The 21,146-nt window shown below is 45.9% G+C and overlaps 2 protein-coding genes across 4 annotated transcripts in view; one reads left to right on the forward strand and one right to left on the reverse strand.

Moving 5' to 3' along the window:
* The first annotated feature begins 39 nt into the window (after nt 1–39).
* On the forward strand, nt 40–15,660 carry LOC106598231 (DNA helicase B). Of its 2 annotated transcripts, none has more exons than XM_082964250.1 (14): nt 40–320; nt 1,076–1,435; nt 3,546–3,793; nt 4,096–4,314; nt 4,454–5,128; nt 5,761–5,938; nt 9,180–9,321; nt 9,491–9,636; nt 9,732–9,816; nt 10,737–10,796; nt 11,834–12,119; nt 12,238–12,396; nt 12,578–13,342; nt 13,924–15,660. In XM_082964250.1, the coding sequence occupies exons 1-14, from the start codon at nt 104–106 to the stop codon at nt 14,032–14,034; spliced, it is 3,651 nt and encodes a 1,216-aa protein (XP_082820376.1). In that variant the 5' UTR covers nt 40–103; the 3' UTR covers nt 14,035–15,660. The 2 variants fall into 2 exon arrangements, with proteins under 2 accessions (XP_082820376.1, XP_082820377.1); XM_082964251.1 differs by having other exon boundaries at nt 3,552–3,793.
* grip1 (glutamate receptor interacting protein 1) overlaps nt 15,365–21,146 on the reverse strand; it is a 430,214-nt gene continuing 424,432 nt past the window's right edge. For both annotated transcript variants that reach the window (XM_082964252.1, XM_082964253.1), the window contains one exon: nt 15,365–21,004. In XM_082964252.1, coding sequence (XP_082820378.1) covers nt 20,687–21,004 — 318 coding nt within the window. In that variant the 3' untranslated portion in view covers nt 15,365–20,686. The remainder of the gene's footprint in view (nt 21,005–21,146) is intronic.

Genomic DNA, 21,146 nt, shown 5'->3' on the forward strand with positions numbered 1-21,146 from the left:
TTGTCTCGGAAAAAAATATAAAGCACTTCCGCTTTTCCACTTCCTATTTGTATATCAGCTGGCATATGAAATTACCGCGCGAAATAAGCAAAACAAAACAGAAATGTCTCAGTTGGGGTGTCCTCTTGGTGACAGAATCATAATAGGTTACATTTTACCCGAAAAGAAGGTTAAAAAGGCGGAAAATGACGATTCTGATTGGGAAGATGATGATGAGGAGGAGGAAGAGGCACAGCCGGAGTTTCTGGATATGAAAGAGATGGACAGCGTTAGCTCTGGAGGACACATGTTTAATTCCTCCATACCGGGCCGAAACGAAGGTGAGTGGTCGTTGACAGATCATCATAGCTTTGATAAATTCACATGTATAAGTTAGCCTAACTAGCTACTGCGGTTGTCACTTGCAACAAATGAGCTCTATTTATCTAGCTAACAAGTTACCAATCATTCAGCGTTAGGGACTGCAACAGTGTCACTCTTATCGACCGAGCTTGTATTGATTATAATGTCTCCTACTGTAATTATATCGTTTGTTTAATCTGGTTTATCTCTTGTTAGTACACTAATACAGCCACAAAAGGGTGGGTATCATGTGTGGAACATTCCAACAGGCATCTGTTACAAAAACTTCGTAAATAACAAGGTTTCCAACAAACAACGTATACAAAGTTGTATAGCGGCAGAATAAGATACCGGGTAGAGGGTGGGCTGTTTCATTAAGGTTTTCCACTCACCATGTTTATTCTGAAAAGTGTCTGTCCTCTCTGGTAGCCTATGGACAAACATTAAGAATAAACTACGTGGTGAGTTGATGCCTATTCGGCAGCTAGTCAACTAGGTGAATTGATCATACTACTTTGTATGTGTTGTTTGTTGGCATCCTTGTACTTTACCAACTTTTTGGAACAGATTCCTGTTGGACCGTTCCCACAAATGATACCCACCCCCCACAAAACACTACCATACAATCCACCACGATGAATGCATGCTGATGATCTAGCTAGATAACGTTAGTCAGCTAAATAACTAACTATGTTGTGTAATTGTTTCATTTTCTATCCCACGTCCATTCTAGTTGATTTCCTGGACAGTGTGTCTGGTAAGAGATGCAGAGTAATGGGCCGGTTCAGTCTGAAGGACCCATGGTGGGAGGCTACCTGCTCAGCCCGCGCAGCCAGGGGCAAGCTGGTGCTGCGGGGCTACCCTGCCTACCGCCTTCGCTCAGACCTCCAGGGAGACCAGGGTCGCTCCATCCTGTCTCTGTTCCTCACAGCCTGTGGCGTGGATGGACAGTTTGTCACCCCGTTCTTTGCTTGGCTGCCGATGGGAAGGAAGGTGGAGTTGGCTAACCTTCAGGAAGTTCTGGCTGAGTTTGAGGAAGGAGAGCAGCACAGAGCATTGGCACAGCAGATTAAAGCCTTGGTCTCTGTTTCAGGTAGGTGGACGTGAGGGAGAGATGCATCTTGACCCTGATCTATAGTGTTTTGGTAATATGAAGTGCTGTGAGTAAAGACCATAGCTGTGTTCGAATACTCATACTAACTATACCATACTATACTATACCATACTAACCATACTATATTAACCATATTAACCATACTAACCATTCTAACCATACTATACCATACTATATTAACCATATTAACCATACTATACCATACTATATTAACCATTCTAACCATACTATACCATACTATATTAACCATTCTAACCATACTATATTAACCATACTATACCATACTATATTAACCATTCTAACCATACTATACCATACTATATTAACCATTCTAACCATACTATACCATACTATATTAACCATTCTAACCATACTATACTAACCATACTAAGCATTCTAACCATACTATATTAACCATTCTAACCATACTATACTATACCATACTATATTAACCATTCTAACCATACTATACTAACCATTCTAACCATACTATACCATACTATATTAACCATTCTAACCATACTATACCATACTATATTAACCATACCATACCATACTAACCCATACTAGCAGGTATATCTCTCTGGTCACCCCCAAAGCCAATTCCTCCTTTGGTCGTCTCTCCTTCCAGTTCTCTGCTGCCAATGACTGGAACGAACTACAAAAATCTCTGAAACTGGAAACACTTATCTCCCTCACTAGCTTTAAGCACCAGCTGTCAGAGCAGCTCACAGATCACTGCACCTGTACATAGCCCATCTATAATTTAGCCCAAACAACTACCTCTTCCCCTACTGTATTTATTTATTTTGCTCCTTTACACCCCATTATTTCTACTTTGCACTTTCTTCTACTACAAATCTACCATTCCAGTGTTTTACTTGTATTTACTCTGCCACCATGGCCTTTTTTGCCTTTACCTCCCTTATCTCACCTCATTTGCTCACATTGTATATAGACTTATTTTTCTACTGTATGTTTGTTTTATTCCATGTGTAACTCTGTGTTGTTGTATGTTGTCGAACTGCTTTGCTTTATCTTGACCAGGTCGCAATTGTAAATGAGAACTTGTTCTCAACTTGCCTACCTGGTTAAATAAAGGTGAAATAAAAAAATAAAATAAAAATACTATACCATTTTAACTATATTAACCATACTATACATATACTATACCATACTATATTATACCATACTATACCATACTATACCATACTAACCATACTATTTGTGATGCAAATTGGGTATGTAGTATGCTTATTAGTCATAGGGTGCGTTTGTAAATTTGCTAAATATCTGATGAATTAACAAACGCTCAACACCCGTTGAATATGGCCGGTGTCGGTCAACGTCGGCACAGCAACACAGTTAGTTACCAAACGCTCAACACCCGTTGAATATGGCCGGTGTCGGTCAACGTCGGCACAGCAGCACAGTTAGTTACCAAACGCTCAACACCCGTTGAATATGGCCGGTGTCGGTCAACGTCGGCACAGCAGCACAGTTAGTTACCAAACGCTCAACACCCGTTGAATATGGCCGGTGTCGGTCAACGTCGGCAAGCAGCACAGTTAGTTACCAAACGCTCAACACCCTTTGAATATGGCCGGTGTCGGTCAACGTCGGCACAGCAGCACAGTTAGTTACCAAACGCTCAACACCCGTTGAATATGGCCGGTGTCGGTCAACGTCGGCAAGCAGCACAGTTAGTTACCAAACGCTCAACACCCGTTGAATATGGCCGGTGTCGGTCAACGTCGGCAAAAAAAAAACTATTTCAATTGTTGTCAGCAGCACAGTTAGTTACCAATGCTCAACACCCGTTGAATCTGACACCGCCCTGAATTTACAAACGCCCAGAGCGCACTCTGGCACTCCAGATTGAAGTTACAAACACACCCGAAGTCTAGCTAGTAATCTGTTACACTAACAAGCTAGCAATAGGTTGCATAGCAACAGCATCAACTTCCGGTAGATGGGTGAAGCTCTAGTACGCTGAACTGAAATGTTACCGTTGGTTTACAGTATACTAACATACAGTATGTTAGTATGGGTATTCCAACACAGCTCATGTCATCGGTATGTCTGTCAGTTGCAGGGATGCACGTGACAGCTGCCTCTCTGTACCCCAATGTGATGAGATACCTGCCTACCCTACTGCCAGGGCGCTTCACTGAGCTACTGGGCCAGGGAAAGAAAAGCCAGAAACATCCTGCTGCACAGGGTGCTACACATGTCACACAGATAGATGAAGAGGAGGAGGAAGAGGAGGATCTCAGTTTGCTGGCCAAAATAGAGGAGATTATCAAGACTGATGTGTGGAAGCTGGGCTTTAACTATGTAAGTGTAATCTCCTGGCTGGTCGGGGACTGTGGTTGGTTAACATACTGTCTCAACAGTTTCTGTAGACTTTGATCAGACCAATCCAGCAGTGACCTATCACAGAGCACCCCTCTAATCTGCCATGAACGCTTTGATCAGACCAATCCAGCAGTGAACTATCACAGAGCACCCCTCTAATCTGCTATGAACGCTTTGATCAGACATAATCAATTATTTTCTTATTTTAGTTTATCTTGAGTAATCGCTTCTCACTTTTCCTCTCTCTTCCCTCCCCCCTCCCCTACTCCCCCTCTCTCTAGGTTATATACAAGGAGTTGAAGGTGGTCCATTGCGAGGCTCAGCTGAGATCCTTCCATGAGTGTAAACTGTTCCAAGAGATCCCTCTGAAGCAGCGTAATGCCCTGCGAGTCTACGACTCTCTGAAGACCCACTGCTACAGGACGGGCAGTACCTACACGGAGCTCCCCACCCTGTGTGACGAGGTCAGGAGAGGATGTAACTCCGTGGTGGAGATGGAGGTACGAGGAACACAACACAAATACGTCTGTCCTCTTTGTGGTTTATGTATTGTCTGTTGGTTCGCTTGCTGAAGCAGCTCCATATGTATTTTTGTAAATTTCAAATTTAGTTAATTCGTTCGTTCGTTCTTTCATTCAGGTGTGGGACGCAGTCCACTTCCTCAAAGAGCTGGGTGTAGTGGTACGGGATCGCCAGAAGGTGGCGCTGCAGAACCTGCATTCTTATGAGACTGGGATAGCTGAGTGTCTTCGCTGTCTGATGCAGGGAGAGCGCTGGGTTATACCTCTGGATGTCAACGAGGTGCTGACTGCTTCAGCACTGGAGAGGCTGAGGAAGAAGGGAGGGGATGGAGGGAGTAGGGAGGGTCAAGGTGGAGGTGGAGGTGAAGTGGACTCTGACGCAGAACCAGCCCCTACAGATCAGGGCCCTCCAGTAGATTTAGACCCAGATCAGATACGTGCAGCGGAGATGATCTGTTCCAATCCGGTGACGGTGATCAGCGGTAAGGGGGGCTGTGGGAAGACCACGGTGGTGAGTCTGCTGTTCAAGGCAGCCTTGCAGCAGAGCCCAGAGGAGGAGGTCAGGAAGGTATGCTGGGACTTTGAGAATGACTCCTTGGGGTCCGAGGCGTGGGAGGAAGAAGCCCTGTCGCCCAGTCTCCTCTCTCAGTTAGAGGGGGAGGTAAAGGACGAGAGGAAGAAGTCGTTGTGGGTTTTACAGGGAGAGGACGAGGTGTTACTGACAGCGCCCACAGGGAGAGCTGCGTCTCTGCTCACCAAGAGGACCTGCCTCAAGGCCTACACCCTGCATCAGGTTGGTACAGGAGACAGTTCTGCTCTTAGGATGACTTCTAGAATGGTTCTGACTATGTTCTGTTAGCCAGGTACAGAACAGGTTTCTGAATGGTAAACATTAGCCTGGGTAAAGCTAGAAGTTACATGCTCTGTCCATGTAGGCTTTGTCTCTGTAATAGAAAGGTATCGGTGAGACCAAAATAAACAGCTGAAATTTATCACTTACATGATTTACAAAGGATTATTTGTGTAACTTGTAGGTCAAGTTTACCACTTGTTCACCGCCAGCGGCCATATTCACCGCCAGCGGCCGTATTGTTCTAAATGAACCAGTTGAACATCAGTAGTCAGGTCCATGTGTTGTACACAGTGTCACTTCCAGAGGTCACAGATATCTAACCCCTCCTTCCTGTTCACCCCTCCCTCCTGTTCACCCCTCCCTCCTGTTCACCCCTCCCTCCTGTTCACCCCTCCCTCCTGTTCACCCCTCCCTCCTGTTCACCCCTCCCTCCTGTTCACCCCTCCCTCCTGTTCACCCCTCCCTCCTGTTCACCCCTCCCTCCTGTTCACCCCTCCCTCCTGTTCACCCCTCCCTCCTGTTCACCCCTCCCTCCTGTTCACCCCTCCCTCCTGTTCACCCCTCCCTGTCAGGTGCTGTGGAGTTTCATGCAGGCCAAGAGGGACCCCAACGGGGCTCCTGAGGAGTGGAAGTTTGCGTGTGTGCGTGTGTTGGTGGTGGACGAGGGCAGTCTGGTGTGTGTTCGGCTCCTCCACTCCGTCCTCACCATGCTCACCAAACACGCACAGCTCAGGAAGTTTGTCATCTTGGGTATGTTGGCTTTTAAGTTCAGGTTTAAGCTATACATGTTTCACATGTAAAATGTGATGCCAACACTTGGGGGGGGGGGTGAAGGTGGAACAGAGTTAGGTAAGGAGAAGACTTCCTGTCCTATACAATGGACTTCCTGTCCTTTTTCAAGGGAAACACTATGTGGTCCACTAGACTGCTCAGAATCCCTGATCTACAAATCACCTTGTATCCCAATAAACTCCTCATTATCTGAATGACATTAGACAACACTGCTTTATAACCCTATCCTGCTAGGACTTAAGGTTTAGGACTTACTGGCTGACTGAGTTTGTCTAGGGGATGTTGACCACTATCCAGCCAGCCAACTCCTTGTCAAATAAATCAAATCAAATTTTATTGGTCACATACACATGTTTAGCAGATGTTAATGCGAGTGTAGCGAAATGCTTGTGCTTCTAGTTCCAACAGTGCAGTAATATCAACATGTAATCTAACAATTCCCCAACAACAACCTAATATAACTACCTTTATAGGGATGGAATAACAATATGTACATATATGGATGAGCGATGACCGAGGAGCGTAGACGAGATGCAATGGATGGTATAAGATACAGTATATACAGTTGAAGTTTACATACACTAGGTTGGAGTCATTAAAACTCGTTTTTCAACCACTCCACACATTTATTGTTAACAAACTATAGTTTTGGCAAGTCACATTTTCCAACAATTGTTTACAGACAGATTATTTCACTTATAATTCACTGTATCACAATTCCAGTGGGTCAGAAGTTTACATACAATAAGTTGACTGTGCCTTTAATTAAACAGCTTGGAAAATTCCAGAAAAGGATGTCTTGGCTTTAGAAGATTCTGATAGGCTAATTTACATAATTTGAGGCAATTGTGGATGTATTTCAAGGCCTACCTTCAAACTCAGTGCCTCTTTGCTTGACATCATGGGAAAATCAAAAGAAATCAGCCAAGACCTCAGAAAAAAAATTGTAGACCTCCACAAGTCTGGTTCATCCTTGGGAGCAATTTCCAAACGCCTGAAGGTACCACGTTCATCTGTACAAACAATAGTACGCAAGTATAAACATCATGGGACCACGCAGCCGTCATACCGCTCAGGAAGGAGACGCGTTCTGTCTCCTAGAGATGAGCGTACTTCGGCGCGAAAAGTCAAATCAATCCCAGAACAACAGCAAAGGACCTTGTGAAGATGCTGGAGGAAACAGGTCCAAAAGTATCTATATCCACAGTAAAACGAGTCCTATATCAACATAACCTGAAAGGCCGCTCAGCAAGGAAGAAGCCACTGCTCCAAAACCGCCATAAAAAAGCCAGACTACTGTTTGCAACTGCACATGGGGACAAAGATCGTACTTTTTGGAGAAATGTCTGATGGAACAAAAATAGAGCTGTTTGGCCATAATGACCATTGTTATGTTTGGAGGAAAAAGGGGGAGGCTTGCAAGCCGAAGAACACCAGCCCAACGTGAAGCATGGGGGTGGCAGCATCATGTTGTGGGGGTGCTTTGCTGCAGGAGGGACTGGTGCACTTCACAAAATAGATGGCATCATGAGGGGGGAAAATGATGTGGATATATTGAAGCAACATCTCAAGACATCAGTCAGGAAGTTAAAGCTTGGTCACAAATGGGTCTTCCAAATGGACAATGACCCCAAGCATACTTCCAAAGTTGTGGCAAAATGGCTTAAGGACAACACAGTCAAGGTATTGGAGTGGCCATCAAAAGCCCTGACATCAATCCCATAGAAAATATGTGGGCAGAACTGAAAAAAACCTGTGTGAGCAAAGAGGCCTACCAACCTGACTCAGGTACACCAGCTCTGTCAGGAGGAATGGGCCAAAATTCACCCAACTTATTGTGGGAAGCTTGTGGAAGGCTACCTGAAACGTTTGACCCAAGTTAAACAATTTAAGGCAATGCTACCAAACACTCAATTAGTATATGTAAACTTCTGACCCACTGGGAATGTGATGAAATAAATAAAAGCTGAAATAAATCATTCTCTCTACTATTATTCTCACATTTTCACATTCTTAAAATGAAGTGTTGATCCTAACTGACCTAAAACAGGGAATTTTTACTAGGATTAAATGTCAGGAATTGGGAAAAACTGAGTTTAAATGTATTTGGCTAAGGTGTATGTATACTTCCGACTTCAACTGTACATATGAGATGAGTAATGTAAGATATGTAAACATTATTAAAGTGGCATTGTTTAAAGTGACTAGTGAGTCTCTATGTAGGCAGCAGCCTCTGAGTTAGTGATGGCTGTTTAGCAGTCTGATGGCCTTGATATAGAAGCTGTTTTTCAGTCTCTCGGTCCCAGCTTTGATGCACCTGTACTGACCTCACCTTCTGGATGGAAGCGGGGTGAACAGGCAGTGGCTCGGGTGGTTGTTGTCCTTGATGATCTTCTTGGCCTTCCTGTGACATCGGGTGCTGTAGGTGTCCTGTAGGGCAGGTAGTTTGACCCCGGTGATGCGTTGTGCAGACTGCACCACCCTCTGGAGAGCTTTGCGGCTGAGGGCGGTGCAGTTGCCGTATCAGGCTGTGATACAGCCCGACAGGATGCTTTCAATTGTGCAGCTGTAAAAGTTTGTCAGGATTCTAGATGACAAGCCACATTTCTTCAGCCTCCTGAGGTTGAAGAGGCGCTGTTGTGCCTTCTTCACCACACTGTGTATGTGGGTGGACTATTTCAGTTTGTCCGTGATGTGTACGCCGAGGAACTTAAAACTCTCCACTACTGTCCCATCGACGTGGATAGGGGGGTGCACCCTCTGCTGTTTCCTGAAGTCCACGATCATCTCCTTTGTTTTGTTGACTTTGTGCGAGAGGTTGTTTTCCTGACACCACACTCCGAGTGCCCTCACCTCCTTGTAGGCTGTCTCATCGTTGTTGGTAATCAGGCCCACTACTGTTGTGTCGTCAGCAAACTTTATGATTGAGTTGGAGGCGTGCATGGCCACGCAGTCGTGGGTGAACAGGGAGTACAGGAGAGGGCTGAGAACGCACCCTTGTAGGGCCCCAGTGTTGAGGGTCAGCGAAGTGGAAATGTTGTTTCCTACCTTCACCACCTGGGGGCAGCCCGTCAGGAAGTATGGCCTGTTCCATAGTCCGACTGACTGTTTGTCTAGGTGATGTGCGTCAGCTGCCCAGTACCCAGCCAGGAAACACCTTGTTTGACCTGTTCTACAGTCTGACTGACTGTTTGTCTAGGTGATGTGCGTCAGCTGCCCAGTATCGAGCCAGGAAACACCTTGTGTGACCTGTTCTGCAGTCTGGGCCGAGCCCACTGGGCCATCGAGATGAGGACCAATCACAGAGCTGAGTCTCAACTCATCGTCAACAACGCCGGACTGTAAATACGACATTGGTTTTTGTCTTTTCCAACAAACATATAAATACCACAGTGACTCTGATAAATAACAAATTCTGTAAGATAGTTTTTTGACAAATGTTTTTATCATCTGATGCCATGACTGACCATGAGAAAGGAGAAATCCTGCGTCTGTCCTTTTTTTAATCAGAATCGCAGAGATGGGGTTGACTCATACTTTCAGGCCGCTCCACTACGACGCCATCTTGGATCTGAATGGAAGTTACACCATGCCCTCTGAAGACAAGAGGTTCATCCTCATCCTGCTGCCCAACACCAGCGAGGACTCTGACTATGGTGAGTACACCATGGACTCCATCTTGCAGGTGCTGTGCGCTGAAAACCCGTAAAAGTGACAATATAATGCAACACAATTTGATGTTGTTTTTCAGACCTCCAGATGGCTATCGAACTATTATTGAAATCTGCTCCAGGACTGAAGAATGATGCCACGTCACAGTTCATTGCCTTCAGAAGGTAAGACATGCATAACACAGTAGTGATCCGATATGTAGAGGTTCTCTATACCATTGATACTATAGGACAGTAGAGGGATCAGATATGTAGAGGTTCTCTATACCATTGATACTATAGGACAGTAGAGGGGTTCTCTGTACCATTGATACTATAGGACAGTAGAGGGATCCGATATGTAGAGGTTCTCTATACCATTGATACTATAGGACAGTAGATGGATCAGATATGTAGAGGTTCTCTATACCATTGATACTATAGGACAGTAGAGGGGTTCTCTGTACCATTGATACTATAGGACAGTAGAGGGATCAGATATGTAGAGGTTCTCTATACCATTGATACTATAGGACAGTAGATGGATCAGATATGTAGAGGTTCTCTATACCATTGATACTATAGGACAGTAGAGGGGTCAGATATGTAGAGGTTCTCTATACCATTGATACTATAGGACAGTAGATGGATCAGATATGTAGAGGTTCTCTATACCATTGATACTATAGGACAGTAGAGGGATCAGATATGTAGAGGTTCTCTATACCATTGATACTATAGGACAGTAGATGGATCAGATATGTAGAGGTTCTCTATACCATTGATACTATAGGACAGTAGAGGGATCAGATATGTAGAGGTTCTCTATACCATTGATACTATAGGACAGTAGATGGATCAGATATGTAGAGGTTCTCTATACCATTGATACTATAGGACAGTAGAGGGATCAGATATGTAGAGGTTCTCTATACCATTGATACTATAGGACAGTAGAGGGGTTCTCTATACCATTGATACTATAGGACAGTAGAGGGGTCAGATATATAGAGGGGTTCTCTATACCATTGATACTATAGGACAGTAGAGGGGTTCTCTATATTATTGTTTGCCCTGTATCTTAACTGTACCTCTTTGTTTTTCAGGAGGGAGTGTGCCTTGATCAATGAGCTTTGCTGCAAACATTACTGCAACCACTGCACCAAGTAAGATGCTGTTTTTACTGCTGTAGGAAGAGATGCTGTTTCTACTGCTGTAGGAAGAGATGCTGTTTCTACTGCTGTAGGAAGAGATGCTGTTTCTACTGCTGTAGGAAGAGATGCTGTTTCTACTGCTGTAGGAAGAGATGCTGTTTCTACCGCTGTAGGAAGAGATGCTGTTTCTACCGCTATAGGAAGAGATGCTGTTTCTACCGCTGTAGGAAGAGATGCTGTTTCTACTGCTGTAGGAAGAGATGCTGTTTCTACTGCTGTAGGAAGAGATGCTGTTTCTACCGCTGTAGGAAGAGATGCCGTTTCTACCGCTGTAGGAAGAGATGCCGTTCCTGCCGCTGTAGGAAGAGATGCCGTTCCTGCCGCTGTAGGAAGAGATGCCGTTCCTGCCGCTGTAGGAAGAGATGCCGTTCCTGCCGCTGTAGGAAGAGATGCCGTTCCTGCCGCTGTAGGAAGAGATGCCGTTCCTGCCGCTGTAGGAAGAGATGCCGTTCCTGCCGCTGTAGGAAGAGATGCCGTTCCTGCCGCTGTAGGAAGAGATGCCGTTCCTGCCGCTGTAGGAAGAGATGCCGTTCCTGCCGCTGTAGGAAGAGATGCCGTTCCTGCCGCTGTAGGAAGAGATGCCGTTCCTGCCGCTGTAGGAAGAGATGCCGTTTCTACCGCTGTTAGTAGGAAGAGATGCTGTTTCTACCGCTGTTAGTAGGAAGAGATGCTGTTTCTACCGCTGTTAGTAGGAAGAGATGCTGTTTCTACCGCTATAGGAAGAGATGCTGTTTCTACCGCTGTTGGGAGGGGAGACGTCGTTTCTGCCGCTGTAGGGAGGGGAGACGCGGTTAGCAGTAGAAACAATATCTCTTCTGTGTAATGAGTGGACCACCAGATAGAGCTGTTGTAAAAAGGAAGAATGTGCAATGTGAGGAGACTTACCTCCATTCCTAGATCTTGTTTGTTTCTGTTAGAAATCCCAGCTGGTCTCCTTAGCTGTAGATGGATTCATCATTTGGGTTTGATATGTTGATCTTTTACCTCAGAAACAACAAGAACCGACTAGATTTCCAGCCGGGAGATAAAGTCTGCTGTACAAAGAACGGCTATGTCACAGACAGGAACAAGGAAGGGTCTCCTGAAGAAGAGGACTTGGAGAACAGCTATGTAGCTGACAGGGCCAGGACCAAGCAGAGACTTCCTGGGCTGGATGGAGAGGAGAGTCGGAGAGGGAACGGGGCCACACAGAGAAATGGAAGTGGTGACAAAATGAAAAGCAAAGAGAAGAATAAAGAGCGCCTGTGTAACGGAGAGATATTCTTTATTAAACATGTGAGAAATGAGAGGACCTTTCACTGAACCAATAGTTACATGTTTTTAGGCTATTCTGGAGTTGCTCAATTCTAATTGGCTGAGCCGTGCTCTTTGGTTGTGTCTCCTCCTATGACAGGACATGACAGAGGAGGAGGCGGGCTCACAGCGGAGCAGGAAGCAGAGGTACTTGACTCTGGATGATCGTGACGGACGGATGCTGTCTGTTTCCTTTAGGGAGCTACAGAGAGAATGTAAACTGCAACATGCCTGGGCTAGGACCATACACACCTTCCAGGTATATGTATGTGTGTGTGTGTGTGTGTGTGTGTGTGTGTGTGTGTGTGTGTTCTCTCTGTCTCCATTCATAAACTGATGAGAGAATGATTAAACTAAGCAGTTCAGTAGATTCTAACTAGTTAGACATTTTCTCTGATGGAGTCTTCAGTTGTACTGTACCTTCCTTCTCTGTGCTTCAGGGGTCGGAGACCGAGACAATTGTGTACGTGCTGGGTAACGGTAGCGTCCAGACGTGGAAACACGTGTACACGGCTGTGACACGGGGACAGAAGCGTGTATATGTCATAGCCAAGCAGGAGGGCATGGCCTCAGCCATCAAGAGACGCATCATCCCACGTAACACCCGGCTGGGAACCCTGGTCAAAGAGCTGCTGGTCCAGCCTGGGGCTGAGGGGCAGGACCAACCAGACCAGAACCAACCCCAGCCGGGCACACCTCGCAGGGCAGCCCCAGGCTTCGGGCCTACACAGACCACTCCTCTGGCCTCACAGACACCTAGCTGGTCTCTAAGGACCGCCTACAAAACCCCTATAGCAGCACCCAGACTCCTCTCTACACCCATCCTAGCAGTCCCACTTCAAGCCAATCGTGTCCAGTCCCACTCTACGTCAGTCCTACCCAGGCAGCTGTGGAGAAATGAGCCTCCAACAGCTCCTCAGGCAGATGCTACAGACACCTCTCTAATGGACGACATCACTTTCAGTCAGGCATATAGCTGGTCGCCTATGAACAGCAGCTCTGAGGACCCCTCCCAGGAGCAGCCTGGGTCGTGTGAGGGGGAGGAGGGGATGAAAATGGAGGCTAGCAGCAGCGCTGTAGGGGATGGACACATGGGGAAGGGTTCACATTTAGCTGCTCAGTCTGGGGTTGTGGGCACCCCTTCCAAGAGGACACTCGCTCCTGACAGTGGGGAACAGAATGTAACTCCTTCTAAACAGATCAAGGTAAGAGAAAGAGGACTTGGCGTCTAGTCAGGCAGATTTTCAGTTGTGCTTTTTGTGGTGGAAGCAGTACATTTTCACACATGACTAGGGCACGTCTGAACAAGTATTTGTGGTCTGGAGGGGGGGTTATTTTAGTAGAAGTGGAGGGGGGGTTATTTTAGTAGAAGTGGAGGGGGGGGTTATTTTAGTAGAAGTGGAGGGGGGGGTTATTTTAGTAGAAGTGGAGGGGGGTTATTTTAGTAGAAGTGGAGGGGGGGTTATTTTAGTAGAAGTGGAGGGGGGGTTATTTTAGTAGAAGTGGAGGGGGGGGTATTTTAGTAGAAGTGGAGGGGGGGGTATTTTAGTAGAAGTGGAGGGGGGGGTATTTTAGTAGAAGTGGAGGAGGGGGGTTATTTTAGTAGAAGTGGTTGAGGTGTGGAGGAGGGGGGGTTAGGGTTAGTAGAAGTGGAGGGGGGGTTAGGGTTAGTAGAAGTGGAGGGGGGTTATTTTAGTAGATGGGTTTTAGTGGTTATTCTAAGAGTTAGTTGGGAAGAGTTGTCACTTTTCTCTGACTCCATCTTGTTGTCGTGTCATCTGTGTAGGTGGAGCCGTTCCAATCACCGCTGGGCTGTTCCAGCCTGCAGCAGCTCTCCCTCCGCACGCCCACTCACGGCAAACGGCTCTTCCAAGATCCACCCTCCGATCAGGACTGAACACCTTCTCTCCTTGACCCAGGAGACCAGGATATCTTATGATTGATGGCCACTACTGCATTGATACCAGGATATCTTATGATTGATGGCCACTACTGCATTGATACCAGGATATCTTATGATTGATGGCCACTACTGCATTGATACCAGGATATCTTATGATTGATGGCCACTACTGCATTGATACCAGGATATCTTATGATTGATGGCCACTACTGCATTGATACCAGGATATCTTATGATTGATGGCCACTACTGCATTGATACCAGGATATCTTATGATTGATGGCCACTACTGCATTGATACCAGGATATCTTATGATTGATGGCCACTACTGCATTGATACCAGGATATTTAAATCGAATCATATTTTATACGTCATATGCACGGAATACAACAGGTATTACCATGAAATGCTTTCTTACAAGCCCTTAACCAACAATGCAGTTTTATTAAAATAAGAGTTGGGAAAGTCGAGGTAATTGAGGTAGGTAGGGGTAAAGTGACTGCATAGATAATAATGAAAAGAGAGTAGCAGTAGTGGGGGGGTCATTGTAAATAGTCTGGTGGCCATTTGATGAACTGTTCAGCACTCTTATGTCTTGGGGGTGGAAGCTATTAAGGAGCCTTTTGGACTTGGCGCTCTGGTACCGCTTCCCGTGCGGTAGCAGAGAGAACACTCTATGACTTGGGTGGCTGGAGTCTGACAATTTTTAGGGCCTTCCTCTGTCACTGCCTGGTATAGAGTTCCTGGATGGTAGGAAGCTTGGTCCCAGTGATGTACCAGGCCATACACACTACCCTCTGTGGCGCCTTGCAGTCGGAATCCCCTCCGGCGCCATCATTAGAGAGTAAACTCTGCATTATTATCTGTTTATTTTAAAGTCATGTTTTAATTGCTATACATATGGGCTTGTATCATTTTATTGATCAAAGGTAAGTGCCTCAGATGAGATTGTCATCATTTCATCAGTTTGTTGCAGATTGAGAGAGGCTGAGATATTGACAGGAGAAAATCACCTCAACTATGTTTTTCCCACTCTGTAAATCGCCATGTTGTGTTTTTTCCCACTCTGTAAATCACCGCAGCCATGTTGTGTTTTTCCCACTCTGTAAATCACCTCAGCCATGTTGTGTTTTTCCCACTCTGTAAATCACCTCAGCCATGTTGTTGTTTTCCCCACTCTGTAAATCACCTCAGCCATGTTGTGTATTTTCCACTCTGTAAATCACCTCAGCCATGTTGTGTTTTTCCCACTCTGTAAATCACCTCAGCCATGTTGTGTTTTTCCCACTCTGTAAATCACCTCAGCCATGTTGTTGTTTTCCCCACTCTGTAAATCACCTCAGCCATGTTGTGTTTTTTCCACTCTGTAAATCACCTCAGCCATGTTGTGTTTTTCCCACTCTGTAAATCACCTCAGCCATGTTGTGTTTTTCCCACTCTGTAAATCATTTTTTATTGTTTCTCTTCTCTCGGCCATACAAAGGTTTACAGCTGGAGGAATTCCCAAAGTTATACATAGACGATAAATATCATGCTACCAAAGTATTAAATTTGTACAAAAATACTTTACAGGTCATAATACCGGTCCATTAGAAATAAAAATACAATTTTTCAGGGACTTAAACAGTGAGTTTGATTCTTTAACTGTATCATACATTGAAAATGGTTGACCCCACTATGGTAATTGGCAGTGTATACTCCAGTATTAACAGAAAAATGACCACTCCACCTGAGCTTTTTTTTTTTTTAAACTCAAGGTTTCGTCTGCGTAAGTCCAAAAGCTTGTTCTCTGTAACGTTGAGGTGAATTGTAAAGAAACTAAGGTGCAAATGTCTGCAATGAACTGTATCTGTGGTTAAATAAACCACTGTTTTTTTGACACAGCGATGGCTTGAGATTCAACTGAACTCTAAAAGACAACAATAGTAGCAGTGACTGAAGTAGTCAAATATTACTGTTGGGCTACTACGGTTGAACTGTGTGTAGTCATTTCAGTAGTTGAGATGTCAGCTATTTTCAGTAGCTGAGTATCCAGTGTATTTGATGTCAGCCATTTCAATATAGAGTGCATTTGATGTCAGCCATTTCAGTAGTTAAATATCCAGTGTATTGGGAGTTGTCAATGTATAAATACAGTACTTGACAGTGAACATTTGAGACGACATTGCTTTTCCAACGGTCTCTATGGCGTAAGTGAGAGATCGTTGCCTAAATGAGAGATTGAGTGGTTGGTTGTATAGTGGGACGGATAATGCTGTTGTACGTGAGCCATTTCTAAATAGTGAGACCATAGAAATAGAAATCCTAGAATGGGATTTCCCCATTTCAAGTCTGATCTAGTTCTATAAGCAAGAGACAGTGTTGTGTGAGCACTGAAGACAAAGGTGACATCACTCGTCAAAAAGCCACTAGTTTACATGAAGTACACGGTTGGGAATATCTGTTTTCTCACAGCCTGCTTTTGAACAGACCTCTGTTTTTTTCTGGTGTAATAGTTTCTTTTTTATGAAGTGAAAATCTACTGGAATTACACCTTGTTGCCTTACCTTGTTACCTTACCTTGTTGCCTTACCATTATAGGGTAAGACATTACACTGGACCCTTCAACATACACCTCTCATCATCATCATCATCATCATCATCATCAAACAAGTGTCATTTTCTATATTACAAATTCTTTGTTATTATTTGAAGCCTTTTGGGGGGCAAACCTCAGAAAAACAATGAACCATACAAAAACATACTTTAAACAACGCCAGTATCACACAGATTAGCATATTAGTTGATATTTACTCAGGTAGGGTACAGGGGTGGTGGGATACAAAATAGAAAAGCTGTTTTGAATTACTTGGGTTATTTTAGATTTTACCTCATGCTTTTTTCCCCCCCTCCCCTTAAATCAATGGGTCATTTTGATTGGATGGCAGAAATGAAATCAGTAACCTTACTATTCAGGGTGCGATATTAAGGTTGATTTGATATCTGGTTGGTTGTTCTTTTCAGAACGTCGTTTTAAAAGGATAAATGACTGCTATAACATGGAAGTAGTTTTTCTAAACCCAGTTTTATAGGTGCCGCTTCCTAAGTAGTAGTTCGTTTCAGGACCGATGAAACTACCTGCAATGTGCTGTCCAATGTTCTGAAGTAGTAGGACTTTTTCTCTGGGGCCTCCCGCGTGGCTCAGCGGTCTAAGGTACTGCATCGCAGGGCTCGAGGCGTCACTACAGCCCCGGGTTCCATCCCAGGATGTGTTACAGGCGGCCGTGACCGGGAGACCCATGAGACGGCACACAATTGGCCCAGCGTTGTCCGGGTTAGGGGAGGGTTTGGCCCGGCCGGGATTTCCTTGTCCCATTGCGCTCTAGCGACTCCTTGTGACGGGTTGGGCGTCTACAAGCTGACTTCGGTTGCCAGTTGCACGGTGTTTCCTCCCACACATTGGTGCGGCTGGCTTCGGGGTTAAGCGAGCAGTGTGTCAAGAAGCAGTGCGGCTTGCCAGGGTCGTGTTTCGGAGGACGCATGGCTCTCGACCTTCACCTCTCCCTGTACGGGAGTTGCAGCGATGGGGCAAGATTCTAACTACTAATTGGATGTCACAATTAATTTTTTTTAACTCTGTCTCTGGTTCCTGTAACAGCACAGTGTTAGCATACCTATTTCACACATACTGTATGCAAGCAAGTCAGACTCAGGACCACGAGTCAGTTTTTCCTCCTTGACTAGTGCAGCTGTAAGGAAGCACATTGCATATATTACCTCCTCGTATGGTAAAGAACCCCATCTCTTCTGCATCTATTTATGAAAATAGATCTATGTCCAAATGAAGGATAAGGTGCTTCAGTACCACCACCTTATTATAAGGGAAATGGTGATCCTGTATTCTAGGATTCAGAGAAGTCGCCATTTTGTTTGGGAATGGTATGATTGGTACCATTTTTGTTTCTTTCTAATTGTGTATAGCCTAGATAAAGCTGCTTCTTTATTCTCCTCCCCAAAGCAAAGCTTTTTAAATCCTTTTCTAAAGGGTTTCATATATTATGCTTCTAGGTCAAGCAGTGAGCTTGGTGACATGCATGGAGAGGAAACGTCACATCACGTCTTGTCTCGGCTGCCAAATGCATTGTGATGAAGCCTAAGGGGACGCCTGGCTGTCCTGGTTTCATTTCAACATCCTCCTCCTCAGTCTCGTCTACGAGAGGCAGGACTACAGTTCAGGTTTCAGAAAATAAAGGGGCTAACGTTTAAAATATTGTGCTATTTTTTTTCAAGTGAAATAGTGTACTTAAAAATCATTGGGGAGAAGTCAGACGCAGTACTGATATTTTCTCTGTAAAAACCCTTAGAAATCACTGGGGGAGGGACAGAGCTAGTGAGACCCAGGTATGACAGATGAAGGGGGACGAGGAGGACAGAGCGAAGCCAAGTGTGAGCGAGAGAGACAAAGAGAGCGAGGGAGGGAAGGAAGGACTCCCTATAATAACTAGATAGAGGGTATGTATTACTCTGGCCTTGTATCCGTCACGACGCGACACAGCAGTGGTGCGCGCACACAAACATACACATACAGAGTGGCCAGTCCAGCATCACATGTAAACGTTTCAGCAAATGTTATTGTGTTTTCTTTTTTGTTTTAAACAGAACTGTGTTACTGTCTTATTGTCCAGCTGCAGTAATAAAAAGGAGAGGATCGGTCCGATGGCACTATTGTTTCACTTCATCACTGTTATTATTTTTGTCTCAGGTATTTTCCAAGAGGTCAGTGTGGTCGATGTTGCCTCCATCTTTGTAGTTCTTTGTAGTCTTGGGGTAGAGGTGCGTACCGTACTCAATAGTCCCCAGTGTGAGGGAGGAAGAGGAGGAAACCTCTTGTGATTGTGGCTCATGCTCTGGCTCAGAGGAAGGAGTTTAGTTTTGTCAGTGCGCTTTGACTTAGCGGCCCCGGACCCCACTGTCCACCTAGGAACACTGTCTGTCTGTCTGTCTGTCTGTGTCCTAAATAGCACACTATTCCCTAGGTAGTGCACTACTTTTAGCCAGAGCTGTGAGGGGTTAGCCTGCAAAGAGGTTATGGATAGAAGTAGTGCCCTACACATGCAATAGGGCTCCATTTTAGATTGACCCCTGTCTCATCAGAGTGGTTTTCTACAGTAGCACCAGGGGGAGGATAACTCAGAAGGGAAGGGGAGAGAGAGAGAGCCTTGGGCCTTCAGACCACCACTCTGATAGAAGGTCTTAGTGGGATAGACAGACAGACAGAGAGAGCCTTGGGCCTTCAGACCACCACTCTGATAGAAGGTCTTAGTGGGATAGACAGACAGACAGACAGAGAGAGCCTTGGGCCTTCAGACCTCCAGTCTGCTATAAGGTCTTAGTGGGACAGACAGACAGAGAGAGCCTTGGGCCTTCAGACCTCCAGTCTGCTATAAGGTCTTAGTGGGACAGACAGACAGAGAGAGCCTTGGGCCTTCAGACCTCCAGTCTGCTATAAGGTCTTAGTGGGACAGACAGACAGAGAGCCTTGGGCCTTCAGACCTCCAGTCTGCTATAAGGTCTTAGTGGGACAGACAGACAGACAGAGAGAGCCTTGGGCCTTCAGACCTCCAGTCTGCTATAAGGTCTTAGTGGGACAGACAGACAGAGAGCCTTGGGCCTTCAGACCTCCAGTCTGCTATAAGGTCTTAGTGGGACAGACAGACAGAGAGAGCCTTGGGCCTTCAGACCTCCAGTCTGCTATAAGGTCTTAGTGGGACAGACAGACAGAGAGCCTTGGGCCTTCAGACCTCCAGTCTGCTATAAGGTCTTAGTGGGACAGACAGACAGAGAGAGCCTTGGGCCTTCAGACCTCCAGTCTGCTATAAGGTCTTAGTGGGACAGACAGACAGAGAGCCTTGGGCCTTCAGACCTCCAGTCTGCTATAAGGTCTTAGTGGGACAGACAGACAGAGAGAGCCTTGGGCCTTCAGACCTCCAGTCTGCTATAAGGTCTTAGTGGGACAGACAGAGAGAGCCTTGGGCCTTCAGACCTCCAGTCTGCTATAAGGTCTTAGTGGGACAGACAGACAGAGAGAGCCTTGGGCCTTCAGACCTCCAGTCTGCTATAAGGTCTTAGTGGGACAGACAGACAGAGAGCCTTGGGCCTTCAGACCTCCAGTCTGCTATAAGGTCTTAGTGGGACAGACAGACAGAGAGAGCCTTGGGCCTTCAGACCTCCAGTCTGCTATAAGGTCTTAGTGGGACAGACAGACAGAGAGAGCCTTGGGCCTTCAGACCTCCAGTCTGCTATAAGGTCTTAGTGGGACAGACAGACAGAGAGCCTTGGGCCTTCAGACCTCCAGTCTGCTATAAGGTCTTAGTGGGACAGACAGACAGAGAGAGCCTTGGGCCTTCAGACCTCCAGTCTGCTATAAGGTCTTAGTGGGACAGACAGACAGAGAGCCTTGGGCCTTCAGACCTCCAGTCTGCTATAAGGTCTTAGTGGGACAGACAGACAGAGAGAGCCTTGGGCCTTCAGACCTCCAGTCTGCTATAAGGTCTTAGTGGGACAGACAGACAGAGAGAGCCTTGGGCCTTCAGACCTCCAGTCTGCTATAAGGTCTTAGTGGGACAGACAGACAGAGAGCCTTGGGCCTTCAGACCTCCAGTCTGCTATAAGGTCTTAGTGGGGTCTCTATCATCTAGCCCAGCCCCGGCCAGCGCCACCCCGATCCCAGTCACCCCGATTCCAGCAGCCATCCTGGATAAGGAATGGTGGTTCTGGGTCGGTGGAGGGCCAGAGAGGCTGTCTCCCGGCTCGGTCCAGTTGATGACAGGCTCCTCGGTGGGTAGCTGGTTCAGTTCTGACTGGGACCCGGTCCTGGAGGAAGCAGGGTTCCTGCTGATCACCAGGTCCAGTTTGTTGCCTGACTCGGCAATCAGAGGGACCACCAGACAGCAGTCGAAGTCTCTGGTCCTCACGTGGTTGATCTGAGAAATCGAAGACAAGGGAAAGAGTTATTTATATTTGGTTTAAAAGCTTTGAGGTCCATTGAATTAATGTTTCAACTCAGATGTTACAGAGGCAACAAAAGGAAATGACTTGAGTTAGGAGTTTCCAGCCAGCAAGCAC

Source organism: Salmo salar, chromosome 17, assembly GCF_965601325.2.
Source record: "Salmo salar chromosome 17, fSalSal1, whole genome shotgun sequence".
NCBI lineage: Eukaryota > Metazoa > Chordata > Actinopteri > Salmoniformes > Salmonidae > Salmo > Salmo salar.

What these genes read in the sequence shown, in the direction of transcription:
- LOC106598231 (XM_082964250.1), top strand. Translation starts at nt 104, where the DNA reads ATGTCTCAGTTGGGGTGTCCTCTTGGTGACAGAATCATAATAGGTTAC. An exon ending in ATCGTCAACAACGCCGGACT is followed by an intron (nt 9,322 to 9,490) that starts GTAAATACGACA and finishes TTTTTTAATCAG; the next exon opens with AATCGCAGAGATGGGGTTGA. An exon ending in GGACCATACACACCTTCCAG is followed by an intron (nt 12,397 to 12,577) that starts GTATATGTATGT and finishes TCTGTGCTTCAG; the next exon opens with GGGTCGGAGACCGAGACAAT.